The 19,676-nt window shown below is 36.8% G+C and overlaps 1 protein-coding gene across 9 annotated transcripts in view; it reads left to right on the top strand.

The window, feature by feature from the left end:
- The window catches only part of PIAS2 (protein inhibitor of activated STAT 2), a 95,763-nt gene that overhangs the window by 54,229 nt on the left and 21,858 nt on the right, over positions 1-19,676 (top strand). For all 9 annotated transcript variants that reach the window (XM_053902663.1, XM_053902667.1, XM_053902666.1 and 6 more), the window contains 3 exons: positions 6,177-6,311; positions 8,706-8,811; positions 10,187-10,260. In XM_053902663.1, the coding sequence (XP_053758638.1) occupies positions 6,177-6,311; positions 8,706-8,811; positions 10,187-10,260 (315 nt within the window). The remainder of the gene's footprint in view (positions 1-6,176; positions 6,312-8,705; positions 8,812-10,186; positions 10,261-19,676) is intronic.

Below are 19,676 nucleotides of genomic sequence, written 5' to 3'. Positions count from 1 at the left end.
AGGCCTCTTATCCTAATATATTCTATTTCTGTGTTCATGGATTTCTTTTTTCTGATATATGTTTTTTTTCCTGTATGTATTAGTCATGCAGATGGTCTGCCTCACAGTAAATCTGGAGGTAAAGTCAGCATTTTCTTCTTTTAAACATATACCTCTGTCCCCCAATTTGAAGAGATTCTTTGGCCTTAAGATGGGATAATGTTGGCATCTAAAAACTACTACAGTGGACTCAAAACCATCACATACATGATCAAGTTTATAATTATGCTGAAATAAACTGCTGGAGTTGCACCAATTCATTATTCTGAAATTGGTAAAGGCAGAGAGAGTCATTGATTTCATGGTAACCCAATATTGACATGGTCGAGTTTTTTAAGGAAAAATTTTAATATAAGCAAAGGGAATAATGGATGAGAAAACTGTTCTTTTCAAATCTCTAATTATATAATCACTCTAGGTAACCATCAATGGATGCGAAAACCATTAGGTCAAAGCTTGATGGGGGAATGTTACTGTGGAGGGATCGGCTGACATGAGCTGAATTCCTGTTCAATCTTGGCATCCCTGAAAATGGGGCAAACTCATGTGCTTCATGATGTGGTGCAATGGAAAGTATGTAACACTCCCCTTGAAGTTTTGTGTCTGAATCTGACTTGAATCTTAATCTAATCAAGTCTGTATAGCTAATTACCAGTAAAACGTGTACAGGAGATAGAACAACAGAACTTCCTACCATGAGGAAGCAATATGCCTTATTTAGAAGGTAAGGTCATTCTTCAGGTCAAAAGTCCTGGTAACTCCAACAGAAAATGACATTGGAAAAGAAGAAGCGAGGGTGGGGGAGAATAAAATTTATTCTTTAGTGTGTATATATATGTATGTGTATGTATATACACATACACATAATGTATGTATATATACATACACATACATACATTATTCTTCAGTGTATACACACACACACACACACATATATATATATAGTATGTATTATATATAGTATATATGGACATATATATATGGACTATATATATAGTATATATTATATATAGTATATATGGACATATATATATGGACTATATATATAGTGTATATGGATATATGGATATGGATGTAGTATATATGGATATATATATATATACATATATATATATATGGACACACACACACACATATAAATAAAGGAGACTTTAGAGACAGCTAAGCATAGTGTGAGGCTTGGATTCTGAATCAGTGGATTCAGAACCTACTAAGGTTTGGATTCTGAATCAGACTGTAAAAGGACATCTTGTATACCAGGCTGTATATGGATAAAATGATATGTATGGGATTTGCTTTAAAATAATCTGGGATGGAAGTATTAAAGTATTGAATTGAGTGATGGGTATATAGGAATTCATTATACTTTTTTCTCTATTTTTGTATGTTTGAAATGTTCAATAATAAAAAAACCATTTGAGGCAGTTGGGAAATTTGAATATAGACTGGATATTAGGTAGTTTTTAAGAATTGAAGTTAATTTTGTAAGGTTGTGATTTTATTTTGAAAGATGTTAGTAAAGATATGTATAAAAGTATGGATCAAGTGGCATGTCTAGAATAAATGTGTATATGGGTAGGGTGTGTATTTTTGGGTGGGCTGCGGGTGGAGCCAGAGTCAAATGAAGCAAGATTGGCAACATGTTGATAATTATTGAAGCTAGTTGGTGGGTACTTCCTGTTCTCTCTACTTTTGTGTATGCTTGAAAACACTTAAAGTTTATTTATTTTGAGAGAGACAGACACTGCAAAAGGGGGAGGGACAGAGAGAGAGGGAAACAGAATCCCAAGCAGGCCCTGCACTCAGCGTGGAGCCTGATGCGGGGCTCAAACTCATGAAACCATGAGGTCATGACTTGAGCTGAAACCAAGAATTGGATGCTTAAGTGGCTGAGCCACCGAGGCGCCCCTTGACAATTTTTATAATGCAGTAAAAAAGTAAATCTTTGTTGGTAGTTTTAAGGTAGTGGTAGTAGTAGTAATTAGAAAATGTCAGGGAGGAGCTCCCGGGTGGCTCAGTCAGTTGAGCGTCCAACTTCAGCTTAGGTCATGATCTCATGGTCAGTGAGTCCCAGCCCCGAGTGGGGCTCTGTGCTGATGGCTCAGAGCCCGGACCCTGCTTCACATTCTGTGTCTCCTCTCTCTCTGCCCCTCCCATGCTCAACCCCTCTCTCTCTCTCTCTCTCTCTCTCTCTCTCTCTCTCTCTCAAAGATAAATAAGCATTAAAAATTTTTTTTCAATTAAAAAAAAATAAGAAAATATAGGGGGAAATGGTAAAGGAACAACACCGTCAACTTTTGTCAAAGTTACCAGTCAGGTAGGATGTCATACAGCACGGCACAGAACGTTTTTGAGTCTTTTATTGGAATATTAGGTTGACACTAACAGACTTTTACTGGCTCTCTGGCAGCCTTTTTTAAGAAAGCTTTTAAACTTGTTCCAGAGGTCCCCTGTCAAAAGAACTTAATTTTATTTTTGCTTTAGCTGTGGAAGATTGTTAGAAATATATTAAAGCTATGCATTTATATTCTAGAAAATTGCAATTATATAACCTGTTCTCAGTAACCAGGTAATTGATGATTGAGTGGAGGTGATGCTAATGCTCAGAAGGAGAAGAGAAGTTAACAGGTAACTCAGAACTACCAATGAAATCAAACTGGTCAGGTGAGATGGAGAATAGATTTAAAATACTTTAGGTGGCTAAGACTAGTACCATAATTGATTTTGCGTTTGCAAACAACCTCATTTTTAAAGTCTCTTATTCTCCCTGCTCTTGGCACTCTCTTCCTGTGTCATACTGACTTAAAGCTGTTGCTCGGTGTCTCAGATTCCAGTTTACAGAGTTCACTGTTTAGCAAGTTCGTGTGTTATTTTTATCATCTTGGCAGACCCTGTACCATTGTTTTATTTGGTTAACCTACCAGTGGACATACCAGAAGACCAAATTAACTTCCAGGCCAGAAACAGACAAAACAGGTTTCGTTCAGAATTACCCAGATCTTGGTGTTGATATTCCTTATACTGTTTGCTCATTGAACCAATTCCTAGAGTCTCTTTATAAGGGAATGATTTTTTGTTTGTTTTATTTCACTTGAACAACTTTAGATAGGTATAACCTTCCTACATACATGTACACAGGCACACACACACACAATTTCTCTTTTCATAGTATAAATGGCTGTTAAGTTATTCTCTTTGACTTTCTTCTCCCCTGCTCAAACTGTTTTCAGTGATTTTCAGAGTCTTGATGCAAGTTGTAGATTGCAAGTTAGGTGAATTCCCACTTAATAATTACTGTCCTATCTCCTATGAGGCAGTGAAGGATGTCCCCTAATTGTGTAATACCACCAATACTATATTTCATTGTTTCTAACATGCATATTTCAACATCACCAAAACCCAGAGGTATCTTACAATTGCCGATTACCACGTGGCAGCTGTAATGTATTGTCATTGCCTATACTTGTGCAGCCTTGATGTTGTTCCTGTGGCATGACTGGTTAGCTGGCTTCCTTGGGTTTTTTAGCCAATAAATGATTTAAGAACATTTTAAGGAAGGTTCATGAATCCTGGTTGTTGTTTGAAAACCTTTGATCAGTACATTGTCATAAGATCCAGACTGTATCAGCATTAACACATGCTGATTTAAGGGTGTCAGTCCTGCTGGGAAATCTGAGAGACGCTAGTGGAATAGAATATAGTTTTAAGGAATACTTTTATCTCCAGAGCTCTTGGTGGTGTATTGGGAGATACCATGAAACATATGCAGTGATAACTGAGTGAAAAGTCCTTCAGAAGATTCTTCGGTGTATTTAAAAGGAATACGTTAGCCAATTCATTTTGCTTATATTTCTTTGCTGTGCATGCAGAAATAAGTAGTGATATGCTAGACTGTGTCACTAACTTTGTATTTTTTTCTTCTCAGTGGTACATAGTTAAATTACATACCAAGATATGGTGTTTGCTTTTTTTTTTAAATACATAGATGTTTTCACAGCTAAGAAATTTTATTTTATTTTATTTTATTTTATTTTATTTTATTTCATTGTATTTTATTTTATTTTATTTTATTTATTTTAATTTTTTTAGGGAGTGCCTGTGGCTCGCATGAGTGGGGGAGGGGCAGAGGGAGAAGAAGAGGGAGAATCTTAAGCAGGCTCCACTCTGGGCATGGAGCCCGGTGTTGGGGCTCAATATCACAACCCTGGGATCGTGACCTGAGCTAAAATCAAGTGTCAGACACTTAACCGATGAGCCACCCAGAAATTTTAATTTTCTAAAAAATATATTAGTTTACTTTTGAAAATTACAAACTGAAGAGTCTTTTGGTAATTGAGAATTGGGTGTAATGTGAATCAAAAATGAGTACACTTGCTATTTAAAACAAATACTAACTGGAAAAAGTAGAATAAAGCTTAAATTCCAGTATTAGAGTCATCAAGCTAGTTTAATGTCAATTGAAATAATGATTATTCTTTGTCAACATGATCTGGTTTTAAAGGTGACCGTTTCTTTTCTACTTGGAGAGCAGGCAGTGGAGAGCTTTTTTCTTATTCATAAGACTTTAGTAATTCCTTTGAAATTCATTAATTTGTTCCTTTTTTCCCCACAAACTACAACAAATATGTATTATTATTATTTTTTAAATTTTATTGTTTTAAAATTTTAATTCCAGTATAATTAACATACAGTGTTACATTAGTTTCAGGTGTATAATATAGTGATTGCACAGCTCTACACATTGCTCACTGCTCATCGTGATAACTGTGCTCTTTAATCCCTACCACTTATTTCACCCATTCTCCACACCCATCTGGTGGCCGTCAGTTTGTTCTCTATAGTTAGGTATCTGTTTCTTGGTCTGTTTTTTGTCCCTTATTTGTTTTGTTACTTAGATTCCACATACGAGTGAAATCCTATGGTATTTGTCTTTCTCTGACTTCACTTCACTTAGCATTATATTTTCTAGCTCCATCCATGTTGCAAATGGCAAGATTTCATTTTTTTATGGCTGAATTTAAAAATGTACATATATACCACCTCTTCTTTATCCATCCATTCATCTGTTGATGGGCATTTGGGCTATTTCCATAATTTGGCTATTATGGACAGTGCTGCAATAAATGTCGGGGTGCATATATCTTTTTGAGTTAGTATTTTTGCATTCTTTGGATAGATACCTAGTTCTGTTTTTCATTTTTGGAGGAACCTTCACACTCTTTTCCACAGTGGCCGCACCAGTTTTCATTCCCACCAGCAGTTTGCACAAGGGTTCCTTTTTCTCCACATCCTTGCCAGCACTTGTTTCTTGTGTTTTCGATTTTAGCCATTTTGACAGGTGTGAGGTGATACACCTCATTGTGGTTTTGACTTGCATTTTCCTGATGTTGAGTGATGCTGAACATCTTTTCATGTGTCTATTGGCCATGTGTATGTTGTCTTTGGAGAAATGTCCGTTCATGTCCTGCCCGGTTTTTATTTGGATTCTTTGGGGTTTTTTTTTAGTGTTGAGTTGTTTACGTTCTTTATAGATCTTGGATCCTAACCCTTTATCAGATATATCGTTTGCAACTATCGTTCATTCAGTAGGTTGTCTTTAAATTTTGTTGATTGTTTCCTTTGCTGGGCAGAAGCTTTTTATTTTTATGTAGTCCCAGTAGTTTATTTTTGCATTAATTTGTTCTTTAATTCCCAGACTTTGTTTTCCCTCTTTCCCATCCCCAGTATTTGAATGCATTTTTTTTTTAAGTTTATTTTTCTATTTTGAGAGAGACAGAGCGAGCAAGCGAGCAGGGGAGGGACAGAGGGAGAGGGAGAGAGAGAACCCCAAGCAGGCTCTGCACTGTCATCACAGAGCCCAGTGCGGGGCTCTAACTCTTGAAGCATGAGATCAGAACCTGAGCCGAAGTCGGACACTCAGCTGACTGAGCCACCCAGGTGCCCCAAAATACAACGTTTTTAAGAAGATCATTTTCCTCTTTTGGGTTGGTGAACTTAGGATGACAACTGTATGATTTCCAGGATAAGAAAAGAATAACTTAATATAAGTGAAATCAGGCAAATCTGTATCTATCTTGGAGAAGATGTTTGATCCCCTGCAGAGAATATAAAATTATTTTTCTTTCTTATGGTTCTAGGGCTATGCACCACCACCTAAAAATGGGATTGAACAGAAGCGCCCTGGACGCCCTTTGAATATTACATCTTTAGTTAGGTTATCTTCAGCTGTGCCAAACCAGATTTCCATTTCGTGGGCATCAGAAATCGGAAAGGTAAAGACTCTCTTCTGGGTAGCCTGAACGTGATCTCACTAGGAGCTGATTTGTTTTTTCTTAGCTCATGCTACTAGCTCTAACTTGTCAGTTTTCTGATTGTAATCTCCAAGAAGCAGTCATTTTCAGTTTGGGGTGGAGATGTAGAGATTCTCAAGGTTAAAAAGTTTAAGGTTTCCTGAATGCCATCTCTTTATTTTCTTGGAAAAGAAGTGAGTGTAATTACAGTATTTCTTAAGGAAATTGTTTAATCACAGTTGTGTTTGTGTGTTTAAGTGGTGTTCTAAGAAACTGGAAACTTTGGATGATGTTATATATTTATGAAGGGGAACAAAGCTTTATCAGGCTTTGAGGAAGATGTTTAAATGCGCTCATGTTGTGGTTGGAAATAATCCATTCCAAGCTTTACATGAACAGCTTCCTCAGATAACATGGTGAAAAATACATTATTTTTTCATAATATAGCTGTCCCTTCCCTAACGTGCATTTGGGAACAGGAGTTAATTTGTCAAAGTTTTTCTTAGAAGAAAGCCAATATTGGGTTCATTTAAAGATTTGCTCAAGGCCATGTATGAAGTGGTCTCTTCTTCCAGAATTAGAACTTTGAAACTCTGGATTTGAAGTGTTAATTCACATCCCTGAATTATGAAAATACATTATTTTTTCAATACTTTTATGTTTGAACCTGGCTTTCTACTAATTCTTAGTCTCAAAATGTGTTATTATCATTTATGGGGTACTGACTAATACAACATGGGATTCCTATTTTAGAACTATTTGTTTATATTTAGAAATAATAGAATGGCAAAAGAGATTTCAGTTAATTTCTGAACATCAACTTTCATCTTGCTGTTTCATAGAGGTAAAGGGTAATATTCCTATTATATGGATGGAGAAATCGAGTCCTATGTTTATAGCAGGAATTTTGTGGTTGTGTCACCAAGGCAGTTGCAGAGCTGGACATAAAGAATATTTTGTATTAATATTTGGACTATAAAAATATTACTATCTCTTTAATGTTTGTTTTCTTGAGCTTTCATATTTGAATTGTTACTGTTCACTTGTCTTTATTATAGGGCACTGATTCCTGATATTTTTCATTTTCACAAACTGAATGTGTAATGTAGTGAAGCATTGGATAAGGATTCAGAAAATTTTGGCTTAGTCCCAAGTTGGCCCTTGTTTGATTTTAGCAAAGTTGCTTGATTTCCTGAGGCCTACTTAACGAATAAGTAAAATCTTGAGAGTGGGTGTTGTATGCAAGGAACGTTGTTAAATGAGCAAGTATTAAGGCTTTAAAGCTTAGGAGAAGGATTCGAATGGAAGAGTATATCTTTTTGAAGTAATTATTAACTTGCAGATTTTTGAGTAAATGATTGTAGACATGGAAGACCTGGAAGGGTTTTTTTGCCACATAATGGGAATAATATTCTTTCCTTATAATTAAAATGATTAATTGACTTAAAACCTGCACACTATATTGGGTACTCCTCAGATACTTACAAGGACTGTTGCAGAACATTAAAAATAATATTTAAAATACTTGTTTTGGTAACTATTAAAAGTATTCCATTTATTGTAGAATCAGTTGAATGAATATATGTAGTCAAATTGCAAGAGATTTTTAGTATGTAGGTAAAATTATATTTCATCTCTTCATAGCTCTATAAATAGCTAACGAAGGTTCCTTTGTGCCAGATCCTAGAGGTATGGGATTGGATGCTGTTTTTTTTTTCTGGGCTTGTCTTTTTGATTTTTATCGTTTCTCCGTGTGTCTTATTTACTACAGTAGCTGTCCCTTCCCTAATGTGCATTTGGGAACAGGAGTTAATTTGTCAGAGTTTTTCTTAGAGGAAAGCCAATATTGGGTTCATTTAAAGATTTGCTCAAGGCCATGTATGAAGTGGTTTCTTCTTCCAGAATTGGAACTTTGAAACTCTGGATTTGAAGTGTTAATTCACATCCCTGGTGTTTGAACTTTTTTTCTGCAGTGGAACCTGTTCTTCAGTGAAAATATTCTGACAGTTCCAATACATAAAAACAGAACGATTTTAGTTAGAAGTAGGCATGAGAGGGTACATTCTCATTCATATCATCATTGCCCCTAAGATAGCAGTTTTGCTAAATTAGAAACACAGTTTGAAAACTACTGATATATGTTATCTTTCACATGGATGTTTTAAAGGGGTAAGTGATTTAGAAATACCTTTAATATGATTGAGTTTTTATCTTCTGTAAAATAGCTGAGTTGATTTTTTTTCCCCTTCCCAGTCATTGACCTTCCTGTGAAAGTTATCTTGAATGTTATTTTTAGCAACCAGAATTTTTAGACAAGTATTTTTTGTAAATAGGCTATTATCTCTTGTCTTTAATACAGATTATCTTTCTTTGTAGAATTACTCCATGTCTGTATATCTTGTACGACAGCTCACGTCAGCCATGTTATTACAGAGATTAAAAATGAAAGGTATTAGAAACCCTGATCATTCCAGAGCACTAAGTAAGTAATGTTTGTAAGACTAAGCATATGAGATGCTTTAATGGGGAGGGAAAAAAAAAAAAAAGCAAGCCTCACATATACATCAATACAGGAATAATTGGGAAGAATTATTAGAAACTTGAAATGAATTTTGAGTTAAAAGTATTCTAAGAACAGAGCCCTCTAACGTGCAAAACCATTCTCTTAGAAATCACTCCCAGTGGATCAATTTTAAAATCCCAACTAGTCTGATTTTGGGGTTTTTCATGAAAATTTATTTAGGTAAATGTCAGGTTGGTGGTAATTTGGATGCATACATTGACTTGCAAATAGAAATGCAAGTCTTCAGAACCTCCAGTGTGTAATAGAATGTACCTTTTAAAAAATTCTAAATAAGAGGCTCTTTTTGCAGAAGAATGTTGATAACTATCAACAGTATTTGCCTTCTCAGATGTTTTGTTTTATGTAATAATAGAGAAAAAGTCTAACCCAAACTGTAAATAATTCAGTTCAGTAACTTAATTCAATTGAACAGACATTTTCCTGGGAAAGAGAATATTTTCCCTCAAATTACCTTCCATACCAACTGAATGAACCGGAAAGGAAAAGAGGATCTACAGATTGAAAAGGGAGCCAAGTAGGGCTGTTGAAATGATGTTGCGTTTCTTGTACTTAAACCATCCTCATCTCCTGAAATGACTCAGTGTGCATCTTCCTGCCTGGAGCGGGAAGCCAGAGAAGCCCGTAGTTCTTCTTGCTTGCCCTGTTCGGATTCAGCGGCCTCCATTTCCTGATGTATTCTCAGCATGGTGTTGAGAATTAGGCACCTAAAGGCCACACGTATAATTGTTAGCTTGTGTATACGGTACCTTGTATACATCACCTGGTCAATAAAATTGCAGAGACATTCCACATCCATTGTAGTTTTCAGTTGTCAAAGGAAGTGTAAGAATATTGTGCCCCTTCTGTTTACAAATTACTCCCTAATAAAGTTATGAGTGTGTGTGAGGAAAGCGTTAAAGCCCAGAGTACTGCTGGTTTCCAAGTGCCTTTCCTAACCGTTGGATTGTTCTGAAGCCTTAAGCACCTTTCTGTTTTTGAAACTCTTCCTTACCTGCAATTTTACTTTTAAAAGGAAACTTAAAAATTCAGTTAAACATGTGATCTAGAGTTTGCAAGTTTGTAATGCTTAAACCTGATACTGGAAGTAGGATTGTGTTTTCAGTATGTTAATCCTTAATGTTTCGGGGGTTTTTATGTTTTTATAGTTGGTTGACCTATTGGAAATGTTTGGGAAACGTATTAACAATAAGATGATATATATTTCTATAATTCTGTTCATAATTCTTACAGTTCGTTGAAAAAATTTTTGAATTCTTTTTCTTTCTTTTTAAAGTTAAAGAAAAACTTACTGCAGATCCTGACAGTGAAATTGCTACAACTAGCCTCCGGGTATCCTTGATGTGCCCTGTAAGTAACGCAGCAAGACATTCTGGGGTGTTTCGCTTTCTATAAATTACTAATTTTCCTATAAAAGTAAGTGTGGGACGAATGATATATTATGATGGAATTCTGAACTTTTGTTGTTTTTCCATTCAGGAAGTTTAATGATTAAGCATTATAATTCTAAAGAATGCAGACATTGTTTAAGCACTAACTGAACAAGAAGAGACCTAAAAGATTGTATCAAAGAGGGAAGAGAGCTTTATTTAGTAGGTTCAAAATAATCTGTCAGAGTTTTTTGCTCTAGACCATCCACAGCTAACAGTAAACGTATGTAGAGAGTTGGCTCCTTTTATCGGAATATAAACAGTATTGAAAAGTAGTAGTAAAATTACCAGTACCTGATAATGCTGATTGATAGTTCTGGTTTAATGAGTTAGAATGTGTGAGATTCTTAATCTATAATATACTTCAGAGTTGCACAATAATTTTTGTTTTCTTGAGAGAGCCCACACACACGAGTGGGGGAGGCACAGAGGGGGGGTGAGAGGGAAAGGGAGAGGGAGGGAGAGTCTTAAGCAGGCTCCCCACCCAGTGCAGAGTCTGACATGGGACTCCATCCCACCACCCCTGGGATCATGACCTGAGACGAAACCAAGAGTCGGATGGTCAACCGACTGAATCACCCAGGCACCCCAGTTGCACGATAATTTTTATATCTCTTTACATAGAGGCTAGGGGTAGAAATCAGTCAGGAACATTCAGATTCTCCTATGTGCTTGGTACTGAGCTAATTTCGGGAGAAAATACTGAGGACTTGATAGGAAGTTGTCAGAAAGTGAAGAGTCTAGTTTGAGAGATAAAGCTAACTCGTACTTACCGCATGTAATCTTGCTAATAGAGTACCAAAGAGATGGGAGGGGTCAGGAATAGTGAATGACAGTTTCTTTAAAATCAGTACTGTTGGAGGGGACCCTTTCCAGATGTGAGGAACTTTATGAGAAAAGTCCTGGAATCAGGAGTGTAGTTTTGGGAGCAACTCATGACCAGCCACCATTGTGAGAAATGTACAATATTTTACATGGAGAGAGAATTGTGTCAGAGGGAGGGGGAGAGAAGGGAATACTTTGTTGAGTTCCTATCATATGGTCCTTAATTTAACTGTCTTAGCAAAACTTTGCAGATGAGAAAACTAAGACTAAAAGAGGTTGGCTAACCCAAATCACACAGTTAGTAGTAGAACAAGGATAAAAATTTTGATCTTCTGACATTATTCCAGTTCTCAGAACAACATGCCATAATGCCAGACTGGGCTAAAATATATCCTGGTTATAAGTTCACCTCTCTATCACCCTGGAAAGTGGTGTTTATAGATATCTTTCTTTCTGAATTTATTTTTTAAATTATCATTAACTTGAACTAACTTAGCTTTATTGAAAAGGATTAGAATTGCATGAAATTGGGATTGCTTAGAAATTGGGAATCTCTGGTTATTAGACCCAGAGAGAATGTCTGCAGTCTTAGGAGAGGGGGGGAACACAACTCATGCCCCGATGGGGAGGCAGAGGCCCTGTAGGGCTTGTGTTTGGACCCGGGACCTCCTCTTCTACTTATAAGCTCTGTGCAGACCTTGAGGCACGAGTTCTTCTGAGTATCTTCACATTACCCTTTCCTCCCTCTTGTGTTAAAATTGATACTAAATTGAAACACAGGAAATTGTCATTCTGTTGGTCAAAAACAGTTGAATATTGACAGTTCTTTATGGTTTAACACTAGTATATCGAGTAAATGTTAATTGCTGGCTATATTCTAGGCATAGTCGCTATATGGGAAGGGAATTCATGTTACCTTTATTGTTTTCTTTTTAATTTGTCTGCAGCATTTAAAAAATGTTTGTTTATTTTAAGAGAGAGAGAGAGAGAGAGAGCGAGTGAGTAGGGGAGGGGCAGAGAGAGAGGGAGAGAGAGAATGCCAAGCAGGTGGTACACTGTCAGCACAGAGCCCAATGCGGAGCTTGAACTCATGAACCGTGGGATCACGACCTGATTGGATATCAAGAGTCAGATGCTTAACTGACTGAGCCACCCAGGTGCCCTGTATTATTTTTATGCTTTAGTAGCAGAATGTTCGGTCAGGAAGAAAGTGCTTCGATACAACTTACCTGAGGAGTTTGCTAACAGTTGCATGATGCCATTTTCTGTCTTATTTTCTTGGCATTTGTTTTTTATTCTTTTGTTTCCTTTTTTTTTTTCTTCAAACACTGTGCCATTCTGTATGAGAACAACCAAAACAAAACACAATAGCCCAACATACTAATGGATTCTCAGATTTTCAAAATAGTGAAGGTGGTATATCAGAGTGGTTAGGATTCCTTCTGTATAAGAATAGGGAGCAGTTTCTTTTCAGTAAAGCTGACCGTGTTTAAGAACATTAACATTTCAATTTTTTAAAGAGATGAAGTAACAAGATCCTGCTTTAAGTTTATTAAATACTCTCTTTCTCTGCTGACAAGTGAAACAAGTCTGTTCCTTGGACTGTCTTTTGAGCTTAAGTATTCATCCTACCTGGTTTGTTCAGCACTAAGAAAAGCATGAATGGTTCTTTTCAGGCTGTGGTAGTGGTAACATGAAGTTGAAGCTAACTGTAGGATACGATGCATATTAATTAAAACACCAAACAGGTGTTTCGATCAAATGAAACGAATGACAGTCGTTTTGAGGAAGAGACAGTACTGGTATTAGTTGAAGAAAGCAGAAAAGAGTGCAGCTAGCTGCCTGTGGAACTAACACAGGATGTGGTTTAGTGGTAGGAAATAGAGAAGCACAGAATGGATCATAGGCATTTGGAAGGATAAGAGGTGAACCCTGGGATAGGAGGCAAAAATGAGAGAAAATGATAGCTTTAAGGTAGTGGAAGAGATGTTAGTTATATTTCACAGTATGTTTATAAAATGATTCAGAGTAGACATGAATCTGGATAGTGGGTAGCACAGTCCAACGCCTCTCTCCTTGGGACCTACGAAAGGTAATTTTACAGTCATTATTGAAGGCGGGATCTGATTGAGTGTATTTCTGAACACAGTGAATTTTACACAGGAGTTGTATTGTAGTGATAGCAGCTAGTGGTTTTCAGTCTGTCCTGCAGACATGGGCTGGGTGGCTGGGGGATAAAAAACGAAGCTGGATTTGATTTTATCTCTTAAGATTCTGACTCATATATAGCTTGGAACCACTGATTTGGGCCATTTTTTACTTACACACATTCTTTATTAATTTAGATAGATACTGATTAGACTATAGTAGAGTGAAAATCAATTTAGACACTCTGCTTAACATTTTACCCTGGTACTTATTTAAAAAAAATTTTTTTTAAATGTTTATTTCTGAGAGAGATTCAATGTTTGTTTATTTTTGAGAGAACAGGAGCAAAGAAGGGCAGAGAGAGGGAGACATAGAAACCAGATCAGGCTCCAGGCTCTGAGCTGTCAGCACAGAGCCTGACGCTTGAACAACCCAGGAACCATGAGAGGATGGCCTGAGCCGAAGTCAAATGCTTAACCGACTGAGCCACCCAGGCATCCCGTACCCTGATACTTATTTTTAAATGTTTGTTTATTATGTTGAGAGAGCATGAGTGAGGGAAGGGGAAAGAGAGAGAATCCTAAGCAGGCTCTGTGCTGTCAGCGCAGAGCCTGACACAGGTCGCAAACCCATGAACCATGAGATCATGACTAGAGCTGAAATCAGGAGTTGGACGCTCAGCTGACTGAGCCAACCACACACCCCTTACCCTGATATTTATAGCAGCATTATGTGGAAATGGCCCATGTGTCCATTGACTGATAAATGGATAAAAAAATGTGGGGTGTGTGTACACACACACACACACACACACACACTGGAATATTAGTCAGCCATAAAAGGAAAGAAATCTCTCCATGTGCAACGACATGGATGGAGCTAGAGCATTAATGGTGAGCGAAGTAAGTCAGTCAGAGAAACACAAATACCATATGATCTCACTCATGTGGAATTTAAGAAACAAATGAGCAAAGGGGCAAAAAGAGAGGCAAACCAAGAAACAGACCCTTTTTTTCTTTTTCATGTTTTTATTTAAATTCTAGTTAGTTAATATATAGTGTAATATTGGTTTCAGGAGTAGAATTAAGTGATTCATTACTTATAATACCAAATGCTCATCATAACAAGAGCTCTCCTTAATACCCATCACCCATTTATCCCATCCCCCATCAACCCTCAGTTCTCTATTGTGAAGAGTCTCTAATGGTTTGCTTCTCTCTTTTTTCTTTCCCATATGTTCATCTGTTTTATTTCTTAAATTCCACATATGAGTGGAATCCTATGGTATTTGTCTTTCTGACTTATTTCACTTAGCATAATATACTCTGGTTTCATCCACATCGTTACAAATGGTGAGATTTCATTCTTTTGATGGCTGAGCAATATTCCCTTGTGTATATACCACATTTCCTCTATCCATTTGTTAGTCAGTGGACATTTGGGCTCTTTCCATAGTTTGGGTATTGTTGATAATGCTGCTGTAAGCATCAGGGTGCATGTACCCCTTTGAATCTGTATTTTTGTATACTTTGGGTAAATACCCAGGAGTGTAGTTGCTGGATCATAAGGTGATTCTGTTTTGAACTTTTTGAGGAACCTCCATACCATTTTCCAGAGTGGTTGCACCAGTTTGCATTCACACCAGTGTAAGAGGGTTCCTCATTCTCCACATCCTCGCTAGCATCTGTTGAGAAACAGACTTAAAAAAAAAAAAAAAAAAAAAAAAAAGGTTTTATTTATTTTTATTTATTTTTGAGAAAGAGAGCACAAACAGAAGAGGGGCAGAGAGAGAGGGGACAGAGGATCCGAAGCAGGGTCTGCACTGAGAGCAGTGAGCCAAGTGTGGGGCTCGAACTTACCGTGAGATCATGACTTGAGTTGAAGTCGGACACTCAACCGACTGAGCCACCCAGGTGCCCCAAGAAACAGACTCTTCATTACAGAGAACAAACTGATGGTTAACAGAAAGGAGGTGGGTGGAGGATGGGAGAAATAGATGATGGGTATTAAGGAGTGTATTTGATACGGTGAGCACTGGGTATTGTGTGAAACTGTTGAGTCACTGCATTGTATACCTGAAACTAATATTGCACTGTTAACTGGCATTTAAAACTTAAAAATTTTACAAATCAAAAAAAGTGTTGAATTGGTTGGGAACCATTTCATTCATAAAACAGCACCATCATCTGACTAAATAGAATATTTTATTTTGTTATTTTTTTATTAGAGACATGTGCTAGTGGGGAGAGGGGCAGATGGGGAGAGAGGGAAAGAGAGGGAAAGAGAATCTTAAGCAGGCTCCACACTTAGTGTGGAGCCCCATGCAGGGCTCAATCCCATGACTTTGGGATCATGATCTGAGCTGAAATCAAGAGTCAGGTGGTCAACCGACTGAACCTCCCAGGTGCCCGTTATCCATCAGACATCTGACTAAATAGAATTTAACACATTCAAAATTTCTTTTACTAACACACCATGATCAGTATTAGGAAATTGATCACATTTGGCCAGATGGTAAGAAATGCCTTTTTAACTTGGGAAATGCTCATTAACTCTTGAGAGACGGTAGAGTAGGATTAAATTTAGGATCATTAACTTCCACAGCAGTGAATGTTTTCAGTTCTGTATGTTGTGGAAATTCTGAGGCAGTGATAGGAGAAATGAAAATGGCACCGAAGAAGATAAAAAGCAAATTCTCAAAGTGTGACCCAGAGATACTTGGGGTCTCCTGAAACTTTTCGAAGAAGTTCACGAAGTCAAAGCTATTTTTATAATAATACCAGGACACAGTTTGTCCTTTTTCTGCTCTCATTCTGTCCTGAGTAGACAGTGGTGGTTAACAAGGGTCAGCTGATGGTGGTGTAGTGTGTACTTGTGTATTCTTGTTTTAAAAATGTCTGCTTTAATTTCTATAGTAAATATTGATTAATATATACATAAAAATTATTTGAGATTCTCGATTTTTAAGAGAGTAAAAGGATTCTGAGGCCAAAAGTTCAAGAACTAGTAGCCAAAAAAAAACATAGTAGGCCAAGTTAGAGCATTATTTTAAAGGAATAAATTATGAAAGTTGACAATTAATACCTACTTTATTGTAAAAGTATTCAGATAAAAAATTTTTAATTGCTTAAGTCTGTTACTCAGAAGTAACATTATTACTAATGGTATGAAATACATCTTTCTAGATTTAACTTTATTGTTCATAATCATGCATGTTTATTGGAAAAAATCGTGCTGCATGCACGGTTCTGTGCTTTACTTTTTTAAAATTAACAGTATATCTTAAAAATTAATGTGTAGATGTATCTTATTTTAGTCACTGTAGGTATTTTGTTGATTGGGTATGGTGTAAATTACTTGTTCAACCTTTTTAAAAAAAGTTATTATTTCGGTTATTTCTAGGCACTTGATTGTGTGTAAAAAAAAAAAAAAAAAAGCAATGATGAAAAATTCCTAAAGAAAACACTAGCCATTAGAATCCAGTACTTTAAGAAGAATCCAGTATTTTAAAAGAATAATATGTGATAACAAAGGGATGCCTCTTAGGAATGCAGTGGTTTGATTTTAGAAAATCTATTAAAATTATTTATATTAATAATTGAAAGGTGGGAGGGAACCCCTGTGATCATCTCATTAGGTGCTAAATCCATTCCTAACAGAACAAAAACTGTTAGCAAAATTGGGAAGGATAGATAATTAAAAACCGAGAACCGGGACCATGTATGATGTAAAAACTAGGAGGGTTCTCATGGAAGTGAAAAACACTTGGGTTTGTGTTCTAGCTCCAGCCACTGTGTCTCAGTGAGTGTGGTGTTTGTAGTCTCATGTAGCCTCAGCATCTTCATTTCAAAAGCATTAATATAGGTACTACTCTTTCTGGAGTCATAGGGTTGTTATGAAAATTATGTGAAGTTTATGTAAAACTCCTTAGCACACAGTAAGATTCTACATCACTTAAGGGATAATTTGTTATTTAAAGGAAGGGAAAACATAGCGAGTATCATAAGAAGAGAAATTGCCTATTTTAGTTCTATTCTCACTTTTTTTCTGCCTTAAATAATGAGTTGTTTGTGCTACATACTTGCACGAATCACGGTAACTTGTAAGATCCCGTTTAGAATTCTAGTTAGACCTCAGATGGAGTCAGCACAGTGATCAGGAGTATAGACTCTGGAGCCAGGGCTGCTTGGTTCACATATTGGCCCTGCCACTTTCTGACTTTGCAGTGGTCGTCATTATCTACCCTCTTTGTGCCTCGGTGTTCTCAGGGGCGGATGATAATATAGATGGATCATGTAGCACACTTGTTAGGTTTAAAAGCTCACTAGGATTAATAAATATACTCATCGTTGCACTTCGCGTGTAAGTAGAACTGTACAAACATTAGTTATGGCTGTGATGATGGCCTGGCTACATTATTTTCTTTTGAATTACAAAATAACCAAATGTTCATTTTAGGAGAAAGAAATAAGAGGTAAACCAAAAGGGAAAAAAAACAAACAGGAACATTCTAAAAATCCTACCCTTCAGGCAAAGTTAACGATGTAATTTTGCTGTGAATTCTTCTGGACTTTAGAGGGCATATAAAGAAGTCCTTCCTTCCTCCCTTTTCTCCCCTTTGTTCCCTTTGCCACTTTCCCCGTCTTTTTCCATTTGTTCTACCATCTGCTCAACAAATACTGCGCATATGCTGTGTGCCAGGTACTGTGCTGTGACACTTGGATTATAGTGGCGAACAGTGACGTGGACCTTGTCCTTGTGGAGTTTAGAGTCCATAGTGGGAGAAACACATTTTCTGTCAGAATAACAGAGAGCTGGTCATAAACTGATAGGTTCTCTGTAAAGGAAATGTATTGGGAAGGTTGTTGAAAGACTCTGTCTAATCTGGGTGTGTGTCTTGATGTTGGTGTACCTCTCCCAATTGGAATAAGAATTGAACAGAGCACTGAATTATATAAAAGTATATTGGAATATCAGCACATGTGATTATACACAAGTAAAACATTTTTGTAAATAAAAAACACATTTGCAATTCATATCACATACACGAAGCTGACTTAACGTAAAGCTTCTGTAGATAAATAACCAAAGACTAATAGCCAACCAGGAAGGAGAAAAAGTTATGTATAGACTGCTCTTGGAAACACAGATAACTCTTAGAAGTAAAAAAGAACAGGGCACCTGGCTGGGTGAGTAGATTTCAGCTCAGGTCATGATCCCAGGGTCATGGGCTCGAGCTCTGTATCGGGCTCTGCACTGAGCATGGAGCCTGCTTAAGATTCTCTCTCTCTCCTCCTGCCCCACTCGCATACTCACTCTCTCACTCTCTAAAAATAAAAAGTAAAAATAAGCTCAGCTTCACTTATAATAAGAGAAATGTAGTTCACAATTATAATGGGGTGGTTTTCACTTATCAGGTTGGTAGAGATCAAAGTGAATTAATAGGACTGTGTTGACAAAGTTGAGGGGAACCAAGCTCATTAATGCATGTATATGCATAAATCAATACAGTTTGTTAGTATGACAGAAATCACAAATGCACTTTCCCTTTGACCCAAAAATATCACTTCTGGGAATTTAGCCTATAGTTATTTATTACAGCATCATTTGTAGTGATAAAATATTAGGAACAATTTAAATGTCCATCACCAGGGGATGGTACTGGTTAAGTAAATAATGATCATTCATAGCACGTACTTCACATCAATTATGTCTTCATACCATGGTAGCTTTTTATGTACTGAATATACGTGAAATAATTATTAAGTTGTATTATGTGACAGATGGCACAGAATTGTGTGTATTGCTTGCCACCATTTATGGGAAAATGTATTTTTAAAATACACACTGGGTTATACATAGAATATCTATGAAAGAGCATATAAGAGGTGGGTAATAGTGGTTCCCTCTAAACAGGGTAACAGGTGAGAAAGAGACAGGTTTTTGTTGTATATGTATTTTTCTCTGCCTCTGAATTTACGTGTTAATTATTTTCAAAAAGTGAAATGGGCTTTTATTTATTTTTTTTAAATGTTTGTTTATTTTGAGAGAGAGGGAGAGAGTGCAAGCAGGGGAGGGGCAGAGAGCAAGGTAGAGAGAGAATCCCCAGCAGGCTCCACACTGTCAGTGAAGAGCCCAATGTGGTACTTGAACTGACAAACTGTGAGATCATGACCTGAGCTGAAATCAAGAGTCGGATGCTTGCTTAACCCACTGAGCCACCCAGGTGCCCCTGAAATAGTCTTTTAAAAGTCATAGGGCAGTGAGTGAACACAAATAATATATGTAGTGATCTTGATTAGAAAGAAATTCTGGTTTGAGAATCTTTTTCATTTTGATCTTCTTGTGAGATCTTTTCAGACT

The sequence above is a fragment of the Panthera pardus genome, unplaced genomic scaffold, assembly GCF_024362965.1.
Source record: "Panthera pardus isolate Hobbes unplaced genomic scaffold, ASM2436296v1 HiC_scaffold_15, whole genome shotgun sequence".
Lineage (NCBI taxonomy): Eukaryota > Metazoa > Chordata > Mammalia > Carnivora > Felidae > Panthera > Panthera pardus.
This window is presented reverse-complemented; position numbering and strand designations above follow the sequence as displayed.